At 37.3% G+C, this 25914-nt stretch overlaps 1 protein-coding gene across 7 annotated transcripts in view; it reads left to right on the forward strand.

Annotated features, from left to right (window-relative positions):
- The window catches only part of SEC24D (SEC24 homolog D, COPII coat complex component), a 115634-nt gene that overhangs the window by 73621 nt on the left and 16099 nt on the right, over window positions 1–25914 (forward strand). For all 7 annotated transcript variants that reach the window (XM_055274720.2, XM_055274723.2, XM_055274719.2 and 4 more), the window contains exons 11-19: window positions 6061–6185; window positions 11020–11211; window positions 11795–11888; window positions 18793–18909; window positions 20016–20186; window positions 23031–23127; window positions 23260–23405; window positions 24783–24921; window positions 25692–25810. In XM_055274720.2, coding sequence (XP_055130695.1) covers window positions 6061–6185; window positions 11020–11211; window positions 11795–11888; window positions 18793–18909; window positions 20016–20186; window positions 23031–23127; window positions 23260–23405; window positions 24783–24921; window positions 25692–25810 — 1200 coding nt within the window. The remainder of the gene's footprint in view (window positions 1–6060; window positions 6186–11019; window positions 11212–11794; window positions 11889–18792; window positions 18910–20015; window positions 20187–23030; window positions 23128–23259; window positions 23406–24782; window positions 24922–25691; window positions 25811–25914) is intronic.

The raw sequence follows: 25914 nt of genomic DNA on the forward strand, positions 1-25914 counted from the left end.
TTATTTACTATAGCTTCTGTTTTTTCATGGAATTTGGTCTGTATCTCTATTTTAGCATTTATCCCCATGGAATTTAAACCTTCTACATGTCTGCTGTCTTCTTAGATTCTGATATCTAGTCATCATTGTGACATTTACCACACTATCTGCCATGGGATAGGTAGTTGATCAGTGTATGTGGAATGAATAAAACAATGAGTTTGCGGGTATTACTATTCCCAGGACTAGCCATTTCCCTTGTCCAGTGTCACAATGACACCATTATGGGTACCTTGCAAGGCTTTAAAATTCTTCACTGATTTGAAAATCACAACTTCTTGCGTATCATTCAGATTTCAGCGCATATCTGAAGCACCATGTGTGGACTTGAAGAAACAGGGTCATTCTAACTTATTTTCTTATTTTCTCTTCTAAAAATGAGTGCCTGCTAATGCCCAATTCCCAGAAAACAGCTTCTGACCCACAGATTTCTTTCATAGATGTTTGCAAGGGGAGCAGTCATGTATTGAGTATAGATGATAATGAACATTTTTCCTAACTAGAATTTTTTTCAATTGACTGGCTCTTAAAATTTTTTCCATTAACATAACTTATTGCATTTATTTTACTGCTTTATATGATTATTTTGCAATATATTACGTAGAACTAGTTGTTAAAGAAAACGTGATGCTTTATTAGTTTAAGATGTTGCAACATCTGAACATACTTGGGGAAATTTAGGAATATTTTTGGTACAAATGCTTTATTTTAGGCAAGAAGCATGTCCTAAAATACAGTGATTTTTGGACAGTTTATTTGTTCCTAACTGCTGTTAACTGAAGGAGAATCATTGGGCAACATGCAAACATTTAATGTTTTAATTAAATGTAAGAAAGCCATTGTGACTAATGATGGAAAATTTATTCGCCGGTCTTTGCAACCGTAGTATAAATCTAACCCTGCTCTCAGTTTCTAGTTCTCTGCCAAAAAAGCGACATGATCTTGATTATATGCTTTTTTAGTAGTAACTTAGGCAGAGAGTCAAATCTGTTTCTGGGAACAAAAGTCTTAGTATCTTCAAACTCTGTTATCTGGAAATATTCCAGAAGTCTAATTGATGGGAAATCTCACCCAGCCAGGCAAGGAACCAAATAAAAATTGTGCATTTTGAAGAACTTTTTGTAAGCATAATCTTCCGTTTATTATTCCAAGTAGAGTAGAGTTCATAATAAATATGCTGTAAACATCTTCAAATTTAATTATAATTTAAAATGTAAATAAAGTATAATAATGAGTTGGCTTAGCTATTCAGACAATGAAAAGCTTATTTAATTTGTACATGTATTTTTTACACCATGCACTTGGAAAGAGGAATTACAAAATCACATTTTCCTATTCATCTGGGTTCATCTTAACGTTGATTTTAGATAGTAAAATTAACTTTATTGAACATTTACCATGTGCCAAGCTGTAGGCTAAATTCTTTCTATGTATTGTATCATTTAGTCCTCACGGTGAACCCATGTGGTGCGTACCATCATTACTTGAGGAAACAGGCTTAGAGACTGCATAAGTGCCAGCTTCAGGCCATACATCCAGAAAGTAATGGAGCCAGACTGAAAACCATATCTGTGTGATCACAGAAGCCCTATTCTCTAATCAGTACACTGTGTATACATGAGCAAGTATTAACACAATCATCCTGGAGTTCCCTCAGAAAAAAAAGGCCTCAGCTTTGTCATATAACTGAGAGTTTATCATTAATAAGTTTATGGAATAGATCTGCATGTAAAGTGTACTTGAAATGTGAAGTAACCATCCAAGTCAGCTTTTTTTTTTTCTGAACAAAAATGTAGTCTCTTCACTTAATTTTAATTCACTTTGACATTACCAGATGCCTAACACGTCTAAGGTACTTGTCTGTGTGCTGTAAGGCATAACAAAATTAGCAAGATAATAAACCTGCTCTCAAGGTACTTACAATGTATAGACCTGATAAGAAATGTCTATAGTTTTCATATAAACTCAAATATGATAAATGCCGTAAGAATAGAATAATCATAGTGCCATAAGAAAACAGGATTGGGAAGGCTTCATAGAGGAAGTGACATTTGAGCTGATTAAACTATGAGCCTGGACATGGGAACTAGGACAGTGAGCAGAAACAGTTTCACAAACATATTGACAATTTACTCAGATTTCTTTAGGGGGCTAGGCATACATTGTAGATGAAGTGACGTGGACCAGGATAATTAGAGAGTATATTCCCCCTTCCCTCAAAACATATTCAAATTCAAATATTTTTTCAAACACTATGCCAAACAAAACACTTTTCCAGCCAAATTCTTGGCTTAGGCCCGCTAGTCTGTGACTTTTGGACAGGAGATATTTTGGAAATGTAAACTATTTAAATTGTTGGGAGAATGTGTATTGGGAATAATGGGAAGTAAAGCTGGGACATTGTTTTGAGACACAGTCTATCTTTTTATTTTCCCCTGGGTCCAGCATTGATCTTTGATTTCTTAGGTTTTTATACATGTTTGTTAAATGAATATCATGGTAAGTCTTGAATGTCAGGCCATTGAAGAACTTATGTTAATTCAGTAGGCCATGAGGACAATTAAAGGTGAAGGTGGAGTTGTTCCATTCATTCATCCATGCGTTCATTCACTCAGTCAACAGTTAATGAGCACTCTTTGTGGTGCCATGCTCTGTGCTTGGCTCTGAGGACTTAGTAAATTTCCTATTCTCAGAGAAGGAAGCATTGTGATCTGTATTGAGCATCAGACAGTTTATTCTGATAGCAGTCTGTATAATGAGAGGAGAGATTAGAGGCAAGGGAGCATTAGAAATTAATGTAGTTGTCCAACTATGAGAAAATGAGGGTAGTATGATAATTCCCCCAAAAATTAAAAATAGAATTACCGGTCAGGCGCGGTGGCTCATGCCTGTAATCCCAGCACTTCAGGAGGCCAAGGCGGGCAGATCACGAGGTCAGGAGTTTGAGACCAGCCTGGCCAACTAAAATCTCTACTAAAAATTTTAAAAAAAAATTAGCTGGCATTGGTGGTGAGCACCTGTAATCCCAGCTATTTGGGATGCTGAGGCAGGAGAATCACTTGAACCCGGGAGGTGGAGGTTGCACTGAGCCGAGATCACAGCACTGCACTCCAGCCCAGGTGACAGTGCGAGACTTCTTTAAACAACAAAAAATATTGAATTACCGTATGACCTAGCAGTTTCACTTCTGTGTATATACCCAAAATAATTGAAAGCAGAGTCTCAAAAAGATATTTGCATATCCATGTTCATAGCAGCGGTATTCACAATAGCCAAAAGGAGGAAGCAACCAGGTGTCTATGGAAGAAGAATGGATAAGCAAAATGTGGTATATACGTACAATGGAATATCACTCAGCCTCAAAAAGGAAGAAAGGTCTGACCCATGCTACAACATGGATGAATGTTGAGGATGTTATACTAAGTAAAATGAGCCAGCCACAAAAAGGATAAATATGGAATGATTCTATATGAGGTATGTAGAGTAGTCAAATTCATAGAGACAGAACGTGGGATGGTGATTGCCAGGTGCTGGAGAGAAGAAACAGAGGTTGTTTAATGGTTATAGTTTCAGTTTTGCAAGCTGAAAAGCATTCTGTGATGGATGGTGGTAATGGTTGCACAGCACTGTGAGTGCACTTAGTGCCACTGAACTGTACATTTGAAATGGTTAAGATGGCAATTTTTATGTTTTCTTTGCCACAATTAAAAATAATAGAAAAAGAGAGAAATTGAGGATCTAAATTTGGCTGCTGGAACTAGAAGAGCCACGTGGGCCTTCACACTTAACTGGTTGTGGATGCTAAGTGAGGTGGACAAGTCCATGGCAACAGTGAGATTTCAAGCCCAGGTTATTTTAGCTTATTGTGTTTTTTTTTATAAGTTTCTTGTAGGAAAGACCAGTATAGCTGGAGAGATGTTGTCATAATCTCTTAAAATTTTGAGTCTAATGTGCTGGCAGAACTTTTATGTGGATGTGTGCTGTAGGTTAATTGGAATGCTGGTCTTGAGCTCAAAAGAAATCATGATGAGAGAGAATTTGAAGAGTTGCCTATATAGAGGTGCTGGTTAAAACTGAGCAAATGAACGAGATTTCTGTGATGGACATGGGTGGGAGGAGAGAAGTTGGATAAAGATGAGAAAATGAAAAACAGAAGCAACAGTTAGAGAACTGGGAGAGGAAATGATGCTTCAGTGTCCTGGCAGCTAAGAGAGCCAAAGTGGTCTGGTGTGCCTAAAGTTGCAAAGAGATAGAAGAGATCTAGGATAAGAGCTGGATTTTTATTTCAAGTCACTGTAGTTTGCCATCTGGATGGTTCATTGACCTTTAAGAGAGCAGTTTTAGTAAGGTGGCATGGAAAACCAGCATTTTATAGAGTACATACATGTTAAGCTTGGCTAGACAAAGCCAGCTGGATTGAATGGGTAGAGAAATAGATTAAGAAAGCTAATGATGAAGCCATGACAGTTATCTAGGCACAAGATGACAAGCTTTCAGATAGTTAAGAGTAGGGATGGGCCAAAACATCGTTAAAGAATCATTCTGAAAGTGAAAACAATGGGACTCAGTTATTGAAGGAAAAGGAACAGCCAAATCTAATTTCACACTTTGAAGCCTTGAGTGACGTTATTCCCATATAGAGAAGTGGGAAGAGAATGTGATTTAAAGGAACGATGAATTAATTTTGAATATTTCAAAAACCAGTTATAGTGAAGCACTGCTGTAGAAATGTGCAAATTGGAGATATGGAAAATATTCCATGAGGAATTGGTAATGCTGATAGAAGAGATTAAAAGAATGGTACAGCACACTTGGGTTTGTCACAAAGAGGTTTTGGTTTAACTAATGGAAATGGTTGTTATTTTCACCCATTGTAAATCAGCATAAGTCTATGCTGTGAATTAAAGTAGGTGTGAATCAGGAATGATTTGCAATAAAAATTATTCACATAGCAGAATTCCTTCATTTCTTTGTTGGTCTGATTTTGGCAAAGGCTTGAAGTTTTCAGGATGATGATTTTTAAGTCCTATAATTTGTTTTTATTTAAAATGAAGGATTTTATTTTTAAAAGTTATCTCTAGCCTTGTAGTGGATATAGAATGAATCAGTAAGATAATTTACAGACATTGTCATCTAATTTTAAAATAATTAAAATGCAATTTTAGAAAATTTTTGTGATTTATTATAAAGTTAAAAATTAAGTTGGTCTAAATTCTTTATTCTGTATGTAGGTCACTAAAGTTGTTTGCCTGTGGCTCTCTTTTCTAAATATTTTGTAAGATACAACTGAAGGATCACTTCCTAAAAGCTGTTTGAACACCAGCCAGTAAAGGGACCAACAACTAAAAAACATGTTCATAGCAGCTGCTTTATGTCACGGTGATTATTTTAAACAGATAAAGAAAAGGCCTGACATTCTGTGTTACCGCAAACATGTAAAAAACTAGGTCAGTACTTAAAAATATAGTACAGTTTTTAAAAAAGTATACAGTTATATTTTCATAAACAATTTCATATCTTTAAAATGGAAAGAGCTGATAGAAGAAGAGAGTCTAAAACAGTGACATCCAAGTTAATGAAGTTTTATTACAGTTTCAAAAACAAACACTATTATATGTATTCTTTTTTAGCATAATTTGTTAGTGTGCCAAACATATTTCGACCTGTAAGGCAGAGTGTTACAAGCAAGTCTGGCCATAATTCTGTACTTTCCCTTCAGCAACTGTAATAGTAAAGCTTTGCAAAAGTGAACCTTCTGTGCTAGATGTCATAATGGTGTCTAATTCAATACTGACCCAGGTCATACCCTGGAAAATAAACAACTTCTTTTATCTTTTTAATAGCATCTGAAACCAGATGCTCAGATATTCTGGAAAAAATGATTTAATTCCACAGATGGTATATCCTAAATATTAAATGAAACATCTGATAACTTTCAAGAGTTTCTAATGAGTATTGACATTTGATTATGCAATGTATTTACTTTGTATCTATTTATGTGATGTGTTTGCTTTCCTATAGAAGAATAAGCCTCCCAACCCACCAGCCTTTATCTTCATGATTGATGTTTCGTATAGCAACATAAAGAATGGACTTGTCAAGCTCATATGTGAAGAATTGAAGACCATGCTGGAAAAAATTCCAAAGTAAGGGAATTGTCATTCTTTTTACAACTTATACATTATTGCCTAATTAATTTATTGGCCAGAAGATAAGTGCTGAATGACCAATTGATATTTTTTGCTAATGAGGACATTGGGTAATTAGTCATAAATCAAACAGCACCATTGTTTTGAGTCCATAGAAAGTTAGAGTGATCATTTGTACAAGGCAAAAGAAACTGATAAAAAAAAATGCTATGGTAAAAGACATTCAAAGTACATTATAAATTATAAGAAGAATCCCAACAGTGTGGTGGGAAAGACTTTGGATGTGTTATTCACTTTTCAAAGCATTGATTTTCCAGTGGAAACTAGTAGTTGCTGAGCATGGCAGAGTTCAAAGGGATGACGGGAAACTGAACTGTTGTCTTATGGCAGAGATGGTAGATTTTTAAGCAGTTTCCTTTTGCCCTTATGATAAGCTGTCCAACCCATTTGCAGCTTTACTGCCTCTGTGTCCTGTAACTTACCAGCCTGAGGTGCACCACATTCCTTGCCATTGCAAGAGGGCAGCAAGGAAAGGTGAAAAACTAATTCTAATAGCTAACAGATGAACATACCTTAGACCTTAGTCAAGACTTCAGACTATGCTTTAAAAAAGCTGTTGGGTATATTACCTGCTTTAATACAAAGAAGTAAATCAAACTGATGGCAGTCTTACCATAAGAAATGTAAAGTTACACATATACACAGCCCAAAACAAATTTCAGGGGAGAAAAAACAATCAGATTTGTTTTGAAAAATAAAGAGGAAAAAAATGTATCTTGGCTTGATAAAAGCTTTTAAGAGAGGTATTTGGAAACTAGCAGGGAATAACTAGCACTATCCTTTTATTTTTCTCTCTTATTGCCTCTCCTAAAACTAATATCAAACGTGGCTATTTTAAAATTATCTTATAAAAACTAGTTGTTTAGGATGAGGAATAACATCTAGTAAGGAGATTCATGAGCACGGAGAATGCCATCCCTCATGCAAGGAAATATGAACAGGCTGGGAAATGTTATCTGTAACCTAGTCCCTACGTATCCCACCCCCAACCTGTCTCCCTGAACATCAACAATCCTTGTTCTGGAAAAGGATGTTTTTCTGGAGGGTGGGGTGTTGGCTTCAGCCCTTAGAGCTCCATGAATCTTTGGGTGCCCATTCCTCTGTATTCTTTGCACATATGACTGGTGCTTTGGGAGATGTGAGGCTCAGACAAATGAACTCTGGACCTCCCAGGAGTACTTTTGTTTGTATCTGTGAAGCTGAAGTCATAATATTTTCGAAGATGGTTTGGAAAAGCAGTGGGGATGTTTAAAAAACACCAAGGCAATTTCAAACTAAATTCTAAAATGAAGAATGAGCTGGGAGCAAGTTGAAGATGGTGGCATAAGAAAGGCGTCTGATGCCTGCAGATGTGTTTGCGACTGTAGTTTCCCTTACCCTATTCTTAAGGAAATTTGAGAAGTATGAATTTTCTGCTGAATATGATGTATTTTATTACAGAACTCTCTCACAGGGTTGGTTTAATCTGAATTTGAACTTGACTAGCATGAAGGAAAACTACTCTAATTTCTGGAAATGGTCTTTCTCTCTTTTCCTTCTCTCAAACTGGTTCAACTTAGGCTAATCTATTACCCTAGACAGTTACTTCAGCAGTCCCTTGTTCCTTATCAACGCTGGTGATATGAAGCTAACAGCCTGTTGATATAAGTTATGAAATCACACTCTTTCCTTTGGTGTCATTATAACTTTATGTCCCATTGGAGCACAGATGTGTGACTTTGGCAAAAGATAGGAGGAAAAAATAAAAGGATACTGTTGGTTATTCTCTGCCACTATTGGCGATCTCTCTTTTAAAAGATTTTATTCAAGCCAATTACCTTTTTCTCCTTTATCTTTTAAAACAAATCTGGTTGTTTCTTCTCCCCTGAAATTTATTTCGTGCTGTGCATGTGTGTAACTTTATTGTTTTTTAAGGTAAGATTGTCATCCATTTGATCTACTTGCCAAACAGCTTTTTAAAAAGCACAGTCTGAAGTCTTGATCAACATCTTAGGGTGTGTTCATCTCTTAGCTGATCTTTTGAAAAAGGAAGGCCTCATTCTTTACTATTTAACTTTGAATTTATACCTTTGGCCTTTCAAGGTCGCCAGACTTTTCTGACTTCTCTGGAACAGGAAAGAAAAGTTTTGAAATGTTTCATCTGTTATTCAGATCAAGCTCTTTAGTTATTTTGCCTTTTTTTTTTTTTGTCTGTTTGTTTTTAATGCTGCTGTAACTAAAATGTTCCAAATGCTTGATCTTAAAATTTTCTGGTTCATCTAGTTACTAATGTCATCAGTATTGCTCTGTCAGGTTCATTCCATTAAAATGATGATGGGGCAAGTATTGAGAGAAGTAATCATTGAAAAAAAGAACATCAACATATTAATCTTTATGAAATCTCTTATATAACTTCACAAAACTTGTCTAGAATTAATAGGAAGGAGAGGCTGAAAATTAGTTTTCTTTTGGATATGATTTAATAAGGCAGTTATACCATTGAAGAAAATTTTAGGACAGTTCTGTTTCTCAAACAAATAATAAAAAAAGTTCCCATGGAGACCAGTACTAATATTTTGCAATAATGTAGGATGTTCTGATTAGATGCTTTTAGAAAATGTTAATTTAGATCTTAAGTGAACCCTGTGAATCCCAGGATACTCCTTTCCTGTCAGTTGAAAATGTTCAAATCCAATGGGAAATAGTAATCTAGATTTTCCTCTGTAGATTTTCTTTTGTGTCTTTTGCCTTAGTTATTTCTAAATTAACTATTAAAAGAGAATAAAAGCCCTTTGTGATTTGCTGGGATATTTTTCACTTAATGTCATAAAAAGTTTTACTGGGAAATGAGAGCTTAACTAGTGGTGTGCTGGTAAGCTCTCAAAAAAATAAAGCCTTAATTTGTAGTGTTAGCTCAATCCATGGTGTCAGTGCTTCTAGCCAGGCTGGTTCTAAACTATCAGGGTGACATCACTAAACTGGAGTTGGGAAGAAATGTATACTATTGGGTTATCAGTTGGGGCTCTAACTTGACATCCCAAATCCAGTTTTTCACCATCATGATAATCAACCTCAATAAAATATCGAATTCCCCACATTGTACTCGATCCGCAGGGAACAGATAACATAAGCTTTGGGTCCTGCCCTTTATTAGCATGTAGTTAAGGACTTGTAACTAAAAGGTACCTTATGCTAAGAGCCCAGTGAGAATTATTTGTAAGTGTTTAGAAGAGGAAATTACTTCTAATTGGTAGCATCAGGGAGATTTCACAGAGGAGGAAGAATTTGCACTTGGTTTTGAAGAGTAAGATTCAAATGAATCGGGTGGGGGTTGGGGTGAGTATGGATGCAGTATAGCATAGTGGTTAGTTGCATAAAGTTGCACCATTTAGGATAATTGAGGTGTGTGTGAGTGTCTGTGTATGTGTAGTTAGAAAGAATAGGATCCTCATTTCTGAAAGCTTTGCAAGTGTTCAGAATATAAACAGTTTCCAAGTGCTTTTGGAAGGGATTATGAGAATCTATTTAAACTGCCCAGTGAAGAACAAATACCCTCAGTTAGTGAAGGAAGTAGAGAAGAAAACACAGTTCAGAGTCAGTACCTTATCAGCCTGTACTCTGTTGACATATCAAAGAAATCGGTAAGTCTGCAGCAGAATCAGCAATTTGAACTTGAGACACTTCCATCTAGATACTTCCATTTTCCGCTCCCTTGTACTCAAGTAACTCTTTAGGCCATATGCAAAATTTAGAAGCTGGGCAAACCAGGTTCCTTTTCAAAAAAGTTGTCCTTTAATCAAAATAAGTTATGCTGACATCTAATGGTCAAAGAAAGTGGCATGTATGTTTTGTGTCTTTCCCTTAACCATTGAGCACTATGTAATATTCTCCATTGAAAATTAGTAAGAGCATCAATAGTATCTACGTGTTTTCTTTTAGAGGAGAGAAAAATAGACTGTACGATGCATTCAACAAACATGAAACTAAAGTTTAGACCATGAAATTCTGAAGGTACTTACTATAGACTATAGACTGGAATGAGAACATTCATGCCTTTATACTTACAGGAATACTAAGGCCTCATTTTGGAATTCCTTAAAAAAAAATCTACTTTTTGTTACGGTTTTGGAGCTTTGGAGCTTTTTAGTGCTTCGCCATGACCATCATAAATGGTCACCTAATAACAATTACACTGTCATTTTATAAATGTAACATTTTATATGTTTATACTACGTGTTTATAAGGTATATAGTTCCCCAAATCTAGCCTGTTTTCTGTTGAGATTATCTGATATATAAGAAAAGAATCAGAGAAGAGGAGCAAGTGTTTTCTCAATAAAAGCAGCTGTCCTGTTAGTAATATGAGTGTGGCTTCCTCATCCCTTGCTTCAAATATTCCATTTGTTCTTCTGACCTTCTGGTGACTTTTGAGAGAGCCTTGTTTATAAGGAATGTAATAAGCCTAGCTTATTCATGAAACAAGCATTATTGTTTTCTATAGACTGAAAATAAATATGTTACAGAAATATGAACAAGTATTTACTTGATTTTTACCTAGAATTTTGAGGATTTTTTTCCTTATCAGTTTGTTTATTTTTGTGGTAACTCCTATCCCCCATTGCTGTGACTAGTATTGTTTACACTTGGTAACAGAAAGTAAGACAAAAACTTTAAACATGTTTTTATGTATTTTATAGAAGACACACTTACTGAATTTCAGATAGAAACCTCCTTTTCATCTAAATTTATAAAGCATCTCAAACACGTTTTGCTTTTTTTTTTTTTCCTTACAGGGAAGAGCAAGAAGAGACGTCTGCAATTCGAGTGGGTTTTATCACGTATAACAAAGTTCTCCATTTCTTTAATGTGAAGAGTAATCTGGCCCAGCCTCAGATGATGGTGGTGACTGATGTTGGAGAAGTCTTTGTTCCTTTGTTGGATGGTTTCCTTGTCAACTATCAAGAATCCCAATCTGTGATTCATAAGTAAATATCAAGTGTTTTATAATTTAAAAGTAAATCAGGTGTCTGTCTTTAATTGCACTGTGTTTTGATTCAATCATACATTGTTTTATCATTAGCAAGGGGGTTTCAAGACATGGATTATAAAACTCTATCATTTATGTTAAGTCTGTCTTTTTAAAATATAGACCAGTATCTAAGAGAAAGAATTTTTAAAATACTCATATTCAGACCTATCGGTTCTTCCTCTTTTTCTGGAAAGGTATCGCAAGGCAGCTCTTTCCTGTATATGGATGAATGTATTCAATGATGATGGTAATAACTGAAGATGTAGCCACTGTTCCAATAATTTATGGTCTAAGAGATCAGTAATGCAGTGAATAGAAAAAATATCTACAAAGAATGATTTTGTAAATGTTCCATTCAAATCATAGATTTTGGTGCCAAGCCACGCTAAGATATCATTTCCTAAGGAAAAATTACCTATAGGTGTTGGTGTCAAATAAATACCATATGTGTTTAGGCTTGAAATGTCAGTGATTTATTGCTTGAAGTTTATTAAAATATGCTAAACATTTCAAACCTTTTGCTTACTCATGTCTTATAGTTTGTTGGACCAGATTCCAGACATGTTTGCAGACTCTAATGAAAATGAGACTGTCTTTGCTCCTGTCATCCAGGCTGGCATGGAAGCACTAAAGGTGAGAAGAAGCCACTTCTAATTGCTAGTAAATAAATTTTAAAAACAGAGAGACAAAAAGAAAGTTTCATTTATGAAAGAAAATACAGTCTTCATTAAAACATGTGGGTCACTAGAGGCTATTCCAAACTTCCACTCAAATCTCAGGAGGAAATGGCCAAAACCACAGATTGCTCCCAGTGTGTCCATTCCAGCACTGTTAGCATCTGAGCAACTCATTTTGCCAGGATTTCCAGTTTAGCTCCTCCCTCTGGCTTTTATATGAACTTTATATGGTCTATTTTAAAATTAGTCCAACAATATCAGAACTACCAGATTCCCATATCACCCTCCCCAGCCATGGGATTTTCAAACATGCCAGGCCAAGGTCTTGTGACAGTCGGTGACAGAGATGTGAATGCTGATTGCCAGAAGTAGATGAGAGGTTGGCCATGTCTCCAGTTGGAAAGCTGAGTCCAAAATGACTCTGATCATTCTCATAGTAATGAAGACAGTAAATTGAAGAAGCCATAATGATTAAAAAGCACTCACTCTCACACCTGTAATCCCAGCACTTTGGGAGGCCGAGGCAGGTGGACCACCTGAGGTTGGGAGTTTGAGACCAGCCTCACCAACATGGAGAAACCCCGTCTCTACTAAAAATACAAAATTAGCCATGCGTGGTGGCACATACCTGTAATCCCAGCTACTTGGGAGGCTGAGGTGGGAGAATCACATGAATCCGGGAGGCAGAGGTTGTGGTGAGCCGAGATCATGCCACTGCACTCCATCCTGGGCAACTAGAGCGAAACTACATCTCAAAAAAAAAAAAAAAAGCCCTCACTCTAAATCATCATTATTACCTTAACACAAGAGTCAAACCACTTTGGCCCTGACAGCTAGTTTCTAAAATTAATTTTAAAATGTTGTTATTAAAGTTAAATTAACTTTTAACATAAAATGCTTAGTAATAATAACAAAAACAGCAACAACTGTATTACAGAACTGAGTTTATGAAACACTTCCCACATAATTTTATATCTAAATGTATAACTTGGTTCTAAGACAGTGATTCTTGCTTGGATTTTTTTAATCTGCAAGAGTATTCATTTATGGGATCAAAGACTATTGTGGATATCACTCAGAAAGTCTCAGAATATATGTTAATTTAACATAAAATTAATAACAAATATTATAAAGCAACTTGAAGATATTAGGGCTCACCTAACAGAAGCAAACAAATAATAATTGGTTGGTCTTCAGAAAGAAAGGAATTTGTTTTATTCCACGTTACTACAAACAAATATCTTCTATTTCAGTTTGAAAGGGTTGTTTTTGTTTTTCTCTCCTCCAGTAAGGTATCTAGAAATCCATATGTAAATGTTCCTGTACACAGTAAGTCATACATCACCCTACAAGTCTTTCTACTCTAAGAAGTTAGGACTGGGAATAATATTACATTCATGGATTTGTGTGTGAAAGGAAGGATGAGTAGATATTCATTAGCTAATATTTCACCAATTAAGAGAGCACAGTAGAGTTGTACAGCCAAGGTTCCAGAGGATCTGAGCGTAGAGTTCCAGCTCAACCCCATATTTCATTTCTAAAAGGGAGCAATGCTATCTTACAACAATGGTTTCCACATTGGCAGTCCACAAGAGGTCTAGAGACTGCTTGGCAGCTTAGAAAGAAAAAATATATAAAGCAAATTGTGTACATGCATTCTATGTATCTGAAATTTGATACTAATTATGATGCATTATGAAAATCACTGTTCTTAATAGCCATGTTCTCCAAGGTTGCTCATGCAGTACAATGACTGCAGCAATCAGTATAGTCAGCCATCAGCCAGTTTACTAGAGTCCAGCTCATTTCAGCTGATGTGATGTATCTTCATATCTTTTGCATCTTATTTTTTGTTATATTTGCAATTTTATTGTTACAGTAATGCATATTTTTACCTTGACGTTTAAAAATGAGAAGAAACTAATATCTAAATGTATAACAACTCAGGATAACTTCATAAATACAAACTTAATGAGTAGTATAATAGTGTTCTTACAAAGTAGAATGAACTATCTTTATAAAAGGTAAATAACTCTTTATAAATAGATAAGGAACTATCTTTACAAAGTGACACTGTTGGACGTAATGTCAATGGCAGTTACTACTGTCCCTGCTGGCAAAGTAAACGTTGTTCTCCCCAATGCCAGTTTCATGCAGAGGCTGCATGATGCTCCACTGCTGTCCCTGCCCCTAGGCTGCTTACAGTGTGCTGGAAGAGATGTAACTCTGTAATACAAAACATAATGTTCGTTGGTTATATTTTTTTAAATGGGGGTGGGAGAAGGGCAGAGAGTCCTGGAAAGCCCAGGACTATGGCTGGTCAGCCAGATAACTCAGGATATTCTGCCCAGAAGACCAGAGATGAGAGTCTAATCCCCTGTGCACAGGGAGTAGAAATGGAAAGAACATAAAGTGAAAGCTTTCTTATTGTGTATTCAAGTGAAAACATTTCAGAACAGTACTCCCCTATTTGAATTATAGCTTTATTTTCTATCAGCTAGATGCCAAGTAAAATCTATATATAATCAGTAGTAGTAAACTTCTTGAAGCAAACAGAGTAGACAAAAACTAACCAAAAATTGTGCTAATTTGTCATGAAGATAAACAGCAACTGTTTGGAAAGTTCTTATGCGTCCTTTTGAAAAGTCCTTGAAATATCCAGCTAAAGGCTTCAGTGCACTCTTTTCTGTTGTAAATGCTTCCATGTCCACAGCATCTTGTACTCATAGCACTTTTTTCCCCACATAGTCTTTCAAAATCTGCGTTTATTTCAAAATCTGACGTTCATAACTCAACTATACATGAATTGCTGGCATTGTCTTTTAACTTGGCCAAAGAACAGTTTTCTGAGTTAGCTATTATTTCCACCATAAAATTGGGGGTAAGATTTGGCAAAAAAAAAAAAAAAAAAAGAAAGAAAAAAAAAAATTGGAAGAAAATGACCTTTAGTGGTTATGCTTAAAATACATGATGAATTGGGGGAAATTTATCTGTAAATTATCCCTAATACGTACCTAAGTGTGATTGCAGGGGAATGCATCACAAACAATGCTCCTTGCACAAAGGTTTATGGAGCACCATAGAATGGAAGGTGAAGGTCCTTCCTTTTCAGGGAGCCCTTGATCTACCAGAGAAGACAGTAGGATACTTAAAGTTGTGATACAAATGTCATTAATTCTAGGATAGTCTTTTCTAAAAAAAAAAAAAGCAGATAGAGATAATAAGTTCTGTCGAGGGTGTTAATAACTTGTCTCTCAGAGGAAAGGGTGTCAGAGCTGAATTTCAGACTGAGTTCTCCAAGCCAGCCTCTCTCAACCTGTTTTCTGCCATGTTAAGAATGATATATGGCATTCATTAATTCTGTATGACTCGCTCCTGTAGGCAGAGTCAGGCTTTGGTGAAAACATAAATTTTTGTAGGGAATAAAACATTTAATACATAGGAGCTTTATCTTTTATTAATTTGCTACTTATAAAAGACTATATAATTGTGTGTTTATGAAATTATGGATCTAGAATTAACCATTTTATAAGGAAAAAATAAATATGACTTTTTTTAAACAACATAGACCTTTTTTCCTAGTGGGCCCTGATATTTTTTTCCCTCAGAGTTTTACTATAGGTAATTTTCTTTTGTTTTTCGAGATGGAGTCTCATTCTGTCACCCAGGCTGGAGTGCGGTGACATGATCTCGGCTCACCGCAACCTCCACCTCCTAGGTTCAAGTGATTCTCCTGCCTCACCCTCCTAAGTAGCTGGGACTGTAGACATGTGCCACCACGCCTGGCTAATTTTTTGTATTTTTAGTAGAGACAGGGTTTCACCGTGTTAGGCAGGATGGTCTCGATCTCCTGACCTTGTGATCTGCCAGCCTGGGCCTCCCAAAGTGCTGGGATTACAGGCGTGAGCCATCACGCCCGGCCTACTATAGGTAATGTTAACAAGACAAGTATGTTTAATTATGATTAATACTGTGTACTGGATGATGGAATTCTCCCAACAATATTTTGTGTAGTTTAATGTATTGCCTATGTCATGGGATAACTGAGAATTAGAGAAGTTAAATAATTTGTCCAATGTCATTCGGATAATAAAATGGCTGATTCTGATCATGGCAGGTGGGACCCATGTTCTTTACTGCTATAGTATAAAATGGCAATATTAATATGAGTAGAGAATATCTAAATGAATAGAATTTTTGACAGTGAATGCCTTAGGGGAATTGGGTAGGCCAGGCAAGAAAAGTTGAGGAGAAGGTAGACTTTTTTTTAAAGCTTTATACCCTCTTTGATATTTGAATTTTTTTTTTAAGTATTTTTATAATAATAAAAGCTACAGGCTTGGGCGTGGTGGCTTACACCTGTAATCCTAGCACTTTGGGAGGCCAAGGTGGGTGGATCACCTGAGGTTGGGAGTTCGAGACCAGCCTGACCAACATGGAGAAGCCCCATCTCTACTAAAAATACAAAATTAGCCGGGCGTGGTGGCGCATGTCTGTAATCCCAGTTACTTGGGAGGCTGAGGCAGAAGAATCGCTTGAACCCAGGAGGCAGAGGCTGTGGTGAGCCGAGATCGCACCATTGCACTCCATCCTGGGGCAACAAGAGCGAGACTTCATCTCAAAAAAAAAAAAAAGCTACAGAAATGATAAATTCACAGTCATAGAATTTCAGAGTTTTCAACATGCTTAACATTTTATAATCAATATTATTGTGAATTTTACTCTGATTTGGTCATTGGAGCTCATGTGTCTTTACTGGCCAAAACCTTGCTAGTCTCTTTCTCCTATGCAGTGTACATATACCTGTAGATTGGTACATGTGCTTCTTCATTTATCCTTGTGTTCTTATTAATGCTACATCTATCAGTAATTTTCGGTGGAAGACATATGCAACAATAAGATCACAGCACACAAATTTTTTCTCACTACTGGCCATAGCAGAGACAAGACAGCAGGCCCCAGGTTACACCCCTTCTCAGTGTGTCAGCTGTGTCTTCACCTCTCTGACCCACTCCACAGAGCTTAGAATGTCACTCACTGAGAGAGACATTGGGACAGGACTGACCTTGAATTCTCTCTCTTTGTTTTTAAGAGAGCTATTCACAAACCTAAGTACCTTATTATTAGTAGCATTTACTGCACATCTTGCAACTGAGCCAGGCATACTGTGCCTTTGCAAATAACAGCTGCAGGCAGAGAGCTGGAGAAATGGATTCCAGGCCAAGGGAACAGAATGTGCACAGATATGGAGGTGTGTAAAACATGTGGTGTATCCCAGGAAAGCAAGAAGCTTGTGTGGCTAAAACTTCCAGTGCAAGCAGATGTCAGGGGTAAGGACATGTTGGAAATAAGACTGGAAAGATAGATTCAGACTCAACTTCAAAGGGCCTTTAAAGCTATCATTTACTGTTTGTGTGACCTGGGGCAAATTGGATGAGTCTCAGTTTTCCTATTCTTAAAATGCAAACAATAGTACCTGCTGAACAAGGTTGTGTTAAAGAAAATACATGTAAAGAGCCTGGCACAGAGCTGCATGCAATAAATGTTGGTGGCAGCTCATCTCACTGTTTCTCACCCTTCCTGCTCCCACCCAGATAAAGGACTGTGGACGTTATCCTGTACTAGAAAGGCTTCAGGATATCTTCCCTCCCTCGCTCCCTCCCCTCCCCTCCCCCCTCCCTCCCTCCTTCCTTCCTTCCTTCCTTCCTTCCTTCCTTCCTTCCTTCCTTCTTTCCTCCTTTCCTTCCTTTGTTTGAGACAGGATCTTGCTGTCACCTAGGCTGGAGTGCAGTGGCATGATCATAGCTCACTGCAGCCTCAAACTGCTAGGTTTAAGCAATCCTCTCACCTCAGCCTCCTGAGTAGCTGAGACTATAAGCATGCACCACCATGCTCAGCTAATCTTTTTATTTTTGTAAAGACAAGAGTCTCACCATGTTGCCTGGGCTGGTCTCAAACTCCTGGGTTCAAGCAGTCCTCCTGCATTGGCCTCCCAAGGTGCTGGGATTACAGGCGTGAGCTACTGTGCTCAGCTCTTCAGGATTTGTAAGGATAAAAGCCACATACCTGATCAGAGCTATTGTCTTCACTTCAGAGGCAGTGCTCTGGAGCAGTGTGCATATGGCTTGGAAAAAGGCAAGGGTTGGAAGGACAATATATTGAATCATACTTAATTCCAGGAAATTTTGCTTAGTAGGTTACTTCTTAGCTCCTTAAATAAAATTTTAAATCTTGATTCTTAATGCTGACTTGACTGTCATGGAGCTTTGACTCTTCTTTTTGTTGCTTCCCAGAGACTACAGATACATAATCTTGATCCCACACTTTTCCTTTTGGCATCATGCCTCATAGCTGGTTCCTGTTGTCTACTGTTGCCACACCACCACTACATTCTTATGCATTCTTCCTCAAAATACCACTGTAGCTTTAATCCATGTTTACTGAAGATTTGAAATAAGAGCTGCTCTTGCATCATCATCCTGGGAATTCTACCATCTACTTTACATTATAGGATTTACCTGGTTGTGAAAGACTATACTGTAGGCTAAATAAGAAAGTATTTCATCGTAACACATCATTCTAATAGTTTTTTTAAAGCGTCACAATACACAGACCTATCTTTAAATGTTGGCTCTCTTTCATTTACAAATTTTATGACTTTTGGCTTGTCCTCTCTCAGCCTCAGTTTTCTAATCTGTAAAATAGAATAGTACCTGCCCAAGGACACAAAGGTTATTATGAGGATTAAATTAAATGAATATAGTGCTTAGCTCATAGAAAGAACTTATATTTTATTTTCTGATTCTCTTAAAATGTTCCTACTCAAGGCATTTTCTGTGGGTTTTTGGGTTTTTTTTTAGGCGGCAGACTGTCCTGGGAAGCTGTTCATCTTCCATTCTTCCTTGCCAACTGCTGAAGCACCAGGGAAGCTCAAAAACAGAGATGACAAAAAACTGGTTAACACAGACAAAGAGAAGGTACTTTGTAGCTCTTTGAGTATCCATATGTCAATTATTAAGAGGAGTTAAAGAGGCAGTGGGTTCTTCATGTAAGAAAAAAGGGGAGAAACTAAATCTCATAAATTAAGTCCAGGGCATTGCATATTACAGGAATATTTTGGATTACAGACAACTTAAAATATTTTATATTCCTAGAAAAACCAATGTCTGAAATATGTAAATTAAAATAAGGCCCCAGGCTGGGCGCGGTCGCTCATGCCTGTAATCCCAGCACTTTGGGAGGCCAAGGTAGGTGGATTACGAGGTCAGGAGTTCGAGACCATCCTGGCCAATATGGTGAAACCCCGTCTCTACTAAAAATACAAAAATTAGCCAGGAGTGGTGGCGAGTGCCTATAATCCCACCTACTCGGGAGGCAGAGGCAGGGGAATCCCTTGAACCCGGGAAGTGGAGGTTGCAGTGAGCCAAGATCGTTCCACTGCACTTCCAGCCTGGGTAACAGAGCGAGACTCCATCTAAAAAAATAAAGGGTCCCAAACTTTTTCATGGATAATCAGCACAAGAGAGACTGAATGATAAGACTATTATAGAAATGGAGGAAGTGGGGAAAACAGCAGATTGAAGATAAAGGGTAGAGGGAGAATGTAGACTACCATCTTCCCTTGGAGGCAGAGGCCTGAGGCATGAAGCACAGGTGTGGGGTTCTCAAAATATGCCTTCACCTAAAACCTCTGACAGTGTAGCAGTGAGGGGAATGTCTGTGGGAAGGATAAGGCTATGGATATAGGGACCCAACTAGTGGTTACACGGCAACACACAAGTTGCCTCATCTAAGTCTGTAAAGTAAGGGCTGCAGTATCAGCTCCATTAGGATTGATGGAGTATCAAATAAAATTGAACACACAATTATTTCACACAGCACAGACCTGGCACAGACTGGGTGCTCAGCAGGTGGCCACTGCACTGATGATGACCACAGTGTGTTTCTTCAGCCCAGTTCACTTAACGGGAAAATGTCTATTTTTCCATTTTGAAAATTCAATAAGAATTCAATAGAAATTTAAAATTTAAACCAAAAACATTTTGTAATTTTTATTTTTTCTTTTTTTGCATCTTTTTTCCAGATACTTTTCCAGCCCCAAACAAATGTCTATGACTCATTGGCCAAGGACTGCGTGGCTCACGGCTGCTCTGTGACACTCTTCCTCTTTCCTAGTCAGTATGTGGACGTGGCCTCGCTGGGGCTGGTTCCTCAGCTCACTGGAGGAACCCTTTACAAATACAACAATTTCCAGGTAAATGCCAGCAATTTGTTCACCTCGGTCTTCTACTCCCATTTTAATTTTGTTGTTTAGATTATAGGTTTAAAAAGCTGTGTTCCCTGGTGGGTAGATGACACATATAAATTCAAGAGCAGATGGAAAACAAATTATACTGTTGGTCCTTTTTATCAGGAGAGTTCTGCATCTTGGCTTCAACCAACCTCAGATCAAAAATAGTCAGAACCAAACATTGCATTATACTGAATATGTACAGACTTTTTTCTTGTCATTATCCCCTATAGTATAACAATTATTTACATAACATTCACATTGTATTGGGTATTACAAGTAATGTAGGCTGGGCACAGTGGCCCAATGCCTGTAATCCCAGTGCTTTGAGAGGTTGAGGTGGGAAGATCACATGAGGGCGGGAGTTCAAAATCAGCCTGGGCTACATAGCAAGACCCTGTCTCTACAAAAAATTTAAAAATAAGTAACCTAGAGGTGATTTAAGGGATATGTAAAATGTGTGTAGGTTATATGCAAATATGCCATTTTATGTCAGGAACTTGAGCATCTGGTGGATTTTGGTATCTGTGGGAGGTTCTGGAACAAATCTCTCACAGATAACGAGAGACGACTGTGTGTGTGTATGTGTGTGTGTGTATATATATAGGAACCATATATATTTATGGTTCAGCAATTCCATACTTCCTAAGTGTTTGGTGATAGAATGAGCTCATTCATCCTCAGAGTTAAATATCAATGTGAGCTTTCATAATGGGGAAAAATATATTTTATGTAAAATATACTTAAGATAATATTTTTAAAAGTGACTGCATATTTGTTTTAAATTATTGGGATTTTAGGCGTCAATTCATTACACTTCTCTTTTCCAAGCCTGATTGAGAGAGATATTCAAGAGACAATCAAAATGTCAGCACTATAATGGACCTGAGTCTGCAGGCAAGTGGGCTTGCTGATTCACCCCTCAATTTGACAAACTTATACACCCCGGCACAGAGTGGGCGCAATTTGAGTTTCTCCTGCGGACCCCTGTGCCTTGAAAAAACACTGTATTGAGGGACAGAAAATATGTGCCTCCTGCAGGCAAGCTGCCTTCCTATGAAGAGGACCCAGAAGAGGCTGAGCTGTGCCCACCCAGTTCCTTTTCCCAAACTTAATCAGATGAGTCACTCCCCCTCACCTAAGGAGAAGGGGTCAAGGGTGTGCCTCTAATGTGTGTGCCTGGGCAGGCATGGAGGCATGGACCGGGAAGGTGTATTCTCCAACATAAATGATAAATGTTAGTCATCATCTATTTTTATTAATCATCAATAAAATTATGAATAGAGACTAGTTACATATTTATATTATAAACTAAGGGACTTGATAAGACCAAAGATTGTAAATGAAATAAAATTGAAAAAGCTTTAACAACTCTTTCTAAGACTTCTGGATAAAAGTATGTTTCTTCAGGTACACTCTAGAAAATAAACTCTTAATAATCATACAGAATTCTAACCCTTACTCATTCTACCCACATTCTGGGTATTGAGGTACATGAAGCCTACCGTGCTAATCAATTTTAGCTCCTTTTCCAGCTAGGGGGATAAATTTCATCAGAAGCTTTTCCCCCTCACTTTTCCAAAAAGGACTTTATCATCTTCCATTCCTGGCATATGTGAATTGTACGGGGGTTCTTGCTAGGTCCTTTGCTATGTACTGGTGTGATCATCTACATGGTAGTGAGTTGGCTTCAAAGAGCAGCCTACCAAGTAATGTGTAGGCAGGGGGTGCTCTGCGGTGTAATCATCCAGGCTTATTACTTTTTTTTTCTATTTCTTTAAGTTTTTGAGTTATGTGCCAACCCCATGTCGTTTCTGATATAATAAAGGATATTTACTTGTACCTCAATGTATCCATAATTATTACTGATTCTTTCAGTGTCACTAAAAATGAAATGTTACGATGCAGCAGAGGAAAAGCCAATAAGATGTAAATAGGCAGTACAATATTTTATAATAAAAGAGTGTTAATGTTGCCTATGCTGCTATTCAGTTGTTTGTGTTTACTCCAGTTGTTGCAAAACTGAATCCTGCTGTAGCATTTCTTTCTCATCTTCAACAATACAAATTTTAATAGTCTTTTCCATTCAATAACATTATAAGATAAAAATGATGGTCAAGAACTGTGCAGGTACCACCCAGTTGTATGTAAGCAACTAAAGGGATTATTGTAAAGATTGTGTCTATGATCTCCCTCTTTCCTTTCCTCCTTCATTCCCTTTGTGTTTGGGACTGGGGGGAAGGGATGAGATGCATGTGTCAGTGTCTGTCCTACGTGTCAAGTAGTAGTGAGAATTTCCTAAAGAGTTTCACTGACAGATGAGAAGCTTTAGAAGCTCAGCTAGTTTGTTTACTCTCTTGGGTGACCTCTGAGCTCAGTATTGTGCACATGTGCGTATTATATAAATGTTGCTTAGTTGTGGAATGTGGACAGTTTTCAGAAATACGGTGATCATAGAGTAGTTAACAGGGCTAGGAGAGGGGGTTTCTACTTTCTCTGATATAGCTTCACAAAGCTCTGAATGTGGTCAGACTTTTAAAAAGCCCCAATTGCAAGGCCTTTCCCTAGCCTCATTAAACGGGTATTATACATTGGGTCTTAACCTTGTCTCTAACCCTAAGCCACTGAGTGGATCACTTATGCTCTCTTAATTTTCCCATTGCAATTAATAACCGATTTTCTCATCCAAGTGTTAAAATGAAAATCGGGATTTTAAAAATAATTATTTTAACTCAGGATTAAAATGAGAACGTTATTTTAAGTATTTTACTGCCATCTGGTGGACATTGATCAGACTTTATTTTTTAGATGCACTTGGATAGACAACAATTTTTGAACGACCTCAGAAATGATATTGAAAAGAAAATAGGCTTTGATGCTATTATGAGGGTTCGTACCAGCACAGGTAATTATTATTTATACAATTCTTCGGGTCTCTCTTGAATAATTGTTTCTTTTTCAAATTAATAACAAGCCAACAAAGAAAATAACAGTAAAATAAAGAGAAGCAAAATTTTCCTTTTTCCCTTATCTTTAGGTTTCAGAGCCACTGATTTCTTTGGTGGAATCTTGATGAACAACACCACTGATGTAGAAATGGCTGCCATCGATTGTGACAAGGCAGTGACCGTGGAGTTCAAGCACGATGACAAACTCAGTGAGGACAGTGGAGCCTTAATCCAGGTGATTGAAAGTTTATTCCCACCTTTCATTATTTTAGTTTGTTGCCGACAGTGATCAGTGGGGAGACTGAAATACCATCAAATGTGTTAGTCTCTTCATAAAAAAATTCAACTCTCTTTCTTCAAAGTCAAAAGTCAGTAGATTAGAGCACTCAGTTGGGAGGTTTCTCCATACTCATTCATATTTGCTACTTATATGAAGTGACAATTATGTGTCATTGCATGCAAGTCCAGCAAACTTGTGGTAAGTAAAACAGGCATCAGCAAACTGACTTCCAATGGTATTCACTTCTGTTAGGCTTCAACACCTATTCACATCTACCATATGTATATTAATTTGCCAGGGCTGCTATAACAAACACTACAGAATGAGCAGCTTAAACAACAGAGATTTATTTTCTCACAGTTCTGGAGGCTGGAATTCCAAGATCAAGGTTTCTGAGGGCCTAGAGGGAAAGATCTGTTCCAGGCCCCTGTCCTTGGTTTGTAGATGGTTTTCTTCTCCCTGTGTCTTCACATCATCTTCCCTCTGTTACATGTCTATATCCAAAGTTTTTCCTCTTATAAGGACACGAGTCATAATGAATTAGGGTGCATGCTAATGAACTCATTTTAATTAATTTACCTCTTTAAAGACCTCATCTCCAAATACTTAAGTACTAGGGGGTTAGGACATTTGAGGAGCCACAGTTCAGCCCATAATACCGTGTTAAGCAAGTGGCATAGGATTTGGCTTTGTTTAAAGTGAAACTAACTAGAAGCCATGGAGACTTTGAATTAAAACAAGAAAAACTGTGACCACTAGATATACATGGTCATAGTTTCCAAACATTAGCATCATCTTTAAAGGATGAAGAGAGGCTGGCATTAGGTTAAGGAAGAACTTTTAATTAAAGTTTATTTTTTAATCACATATATTTGGGGAAGTGCTTCTATCTATGCATTCTTCAAATGTATATCATCAGCATAAGACCTAAGTCCATTGTGAAAGCTAGTTGTATGTTTTTAAGAAAGTGAGCCTTGAGTAGGGCTCTGAGCACGTGAAGGTATTGTTTCTGGACCTGGATCCCTGGTAATAAAACATGAGCTATGAAAAATGCAGACTAGTTGTAGAAATGTGAATAGATACTTACATGTGAATCACTCAACAATTTAAACCAGTGAAGTGCTACATTGAAACCCAGCAAATGAATGGGTCATTATTCTCCCATACTTCCTCTTGTTCATTCTTTAACAATAATAGAAAAAAAACTGTGGAAAATAGTTAGAGGTCTTTTATCTATCTGTACACAGTGTTTTGTAAATGCAAGTAAGATCAAGTTAGCTTGGGTGGATATGTTAATCAGAAAAACATGTGACCTCAATGTTGCTTCTACAGTGTGCTGTGCTTTACACAACAATCAGTGGTCAAAGAAGACTTCGGATTCACAATCTTGGCTTAAACTGCAGCTCCCAGCTAGCTGATCTTTATAAGAGCTGTGAGACAGATGCTCTTATCAACTTCTTTGCCAAGTCAGGTAACACTTTGCCAATCCTGAGGTTCAGTAAATCTTGCTTAGTAATTCAGTCAAGATATGTCAGTAGCTAAAAAGCACTGTAGTTTTGCAACCTTTTGGTGGGTAAATTCAGAACTAATAAAAGCAAAGGCTGAGAGAGAATGGTCAGCATTCCTAACTCTAAATTAATAAGTGAGATAACTCAGTTCAGGGCCTGGCTATACAGGCTTACTTAAAGTTAACTTCTGGGGTGGCAGTCTGAGTTGAAATTTAGGAATATGATGCTTAGACCCTTATTATGGTAGGTGATCATGCCCTCTGACACATTGGGTTAATGGACGGAGACCATCTCTAATGTAAGACTAAACTTGCTTATCCATACCATGATAACTATGAAATAGAATAGGCCCAAGGTGGAATTTTCTTTGGCTTTCCTTGAGAAATTCTACACTAAGGTTTGGAAAAGGTAGCAATCCAGCCCGTAAGAATTCAGGACATCAAAAAATGACAAATTGGCCTGTCTTTTTTTCTGTGTGTACAATTCTAATATTCTGAAGGTAAATCTGGCCAATATAACCTTTTGCTGTAGGTAGGCCAATGTTCTCCATTAGTTAGATCTTCATATTTAGTCAAGAGGAGACCATTAGCAAATGACTTGAACAGATTTAAATGCTATTATTCTTGCTGGGTGGTCTGAAGATAATAGCAACTTGTTCTTTTTTATTTGATTATTTGAAGAGATCAGTGTCTGAGTTAAAACTCATGTCCTTTTCATTGTTTTGTGCACATAGCTTTTAAAGCAGTTCTCCACCAGCCTTTGAAGGTCATCCGGGAAATTCTAGTTAATCAGACTGCCCATATGTTGGCATGTTACCGGAAGAATTGTGCAAGTCCTTCTGCAGCAAGCCAGGTGAGCTACCTATTGTACATAGATGTTAAAGTGTTACAAACGACTACTCATTTCTTCAGCACATAGCTATAGAAGGCTTATGATATTGCAGGCACTTAGATCCT

The sequence above is a fragment of the Symphalangus syndactylus genome, chromosome 4, assembly GCF_028878055.3.
Source record: "Symphalangus syndactylus isolate Jambi chromosome 4, NHGRI_mSymSyn1-v2.1_pri, whole genome shotgun sequence".
Lineage (NCBI taxonomy): Eukaryota > Metazoa > Chordata > Mammalia > Primates > Hylobatidae > Symphalangus > Symphalangus syndactylus.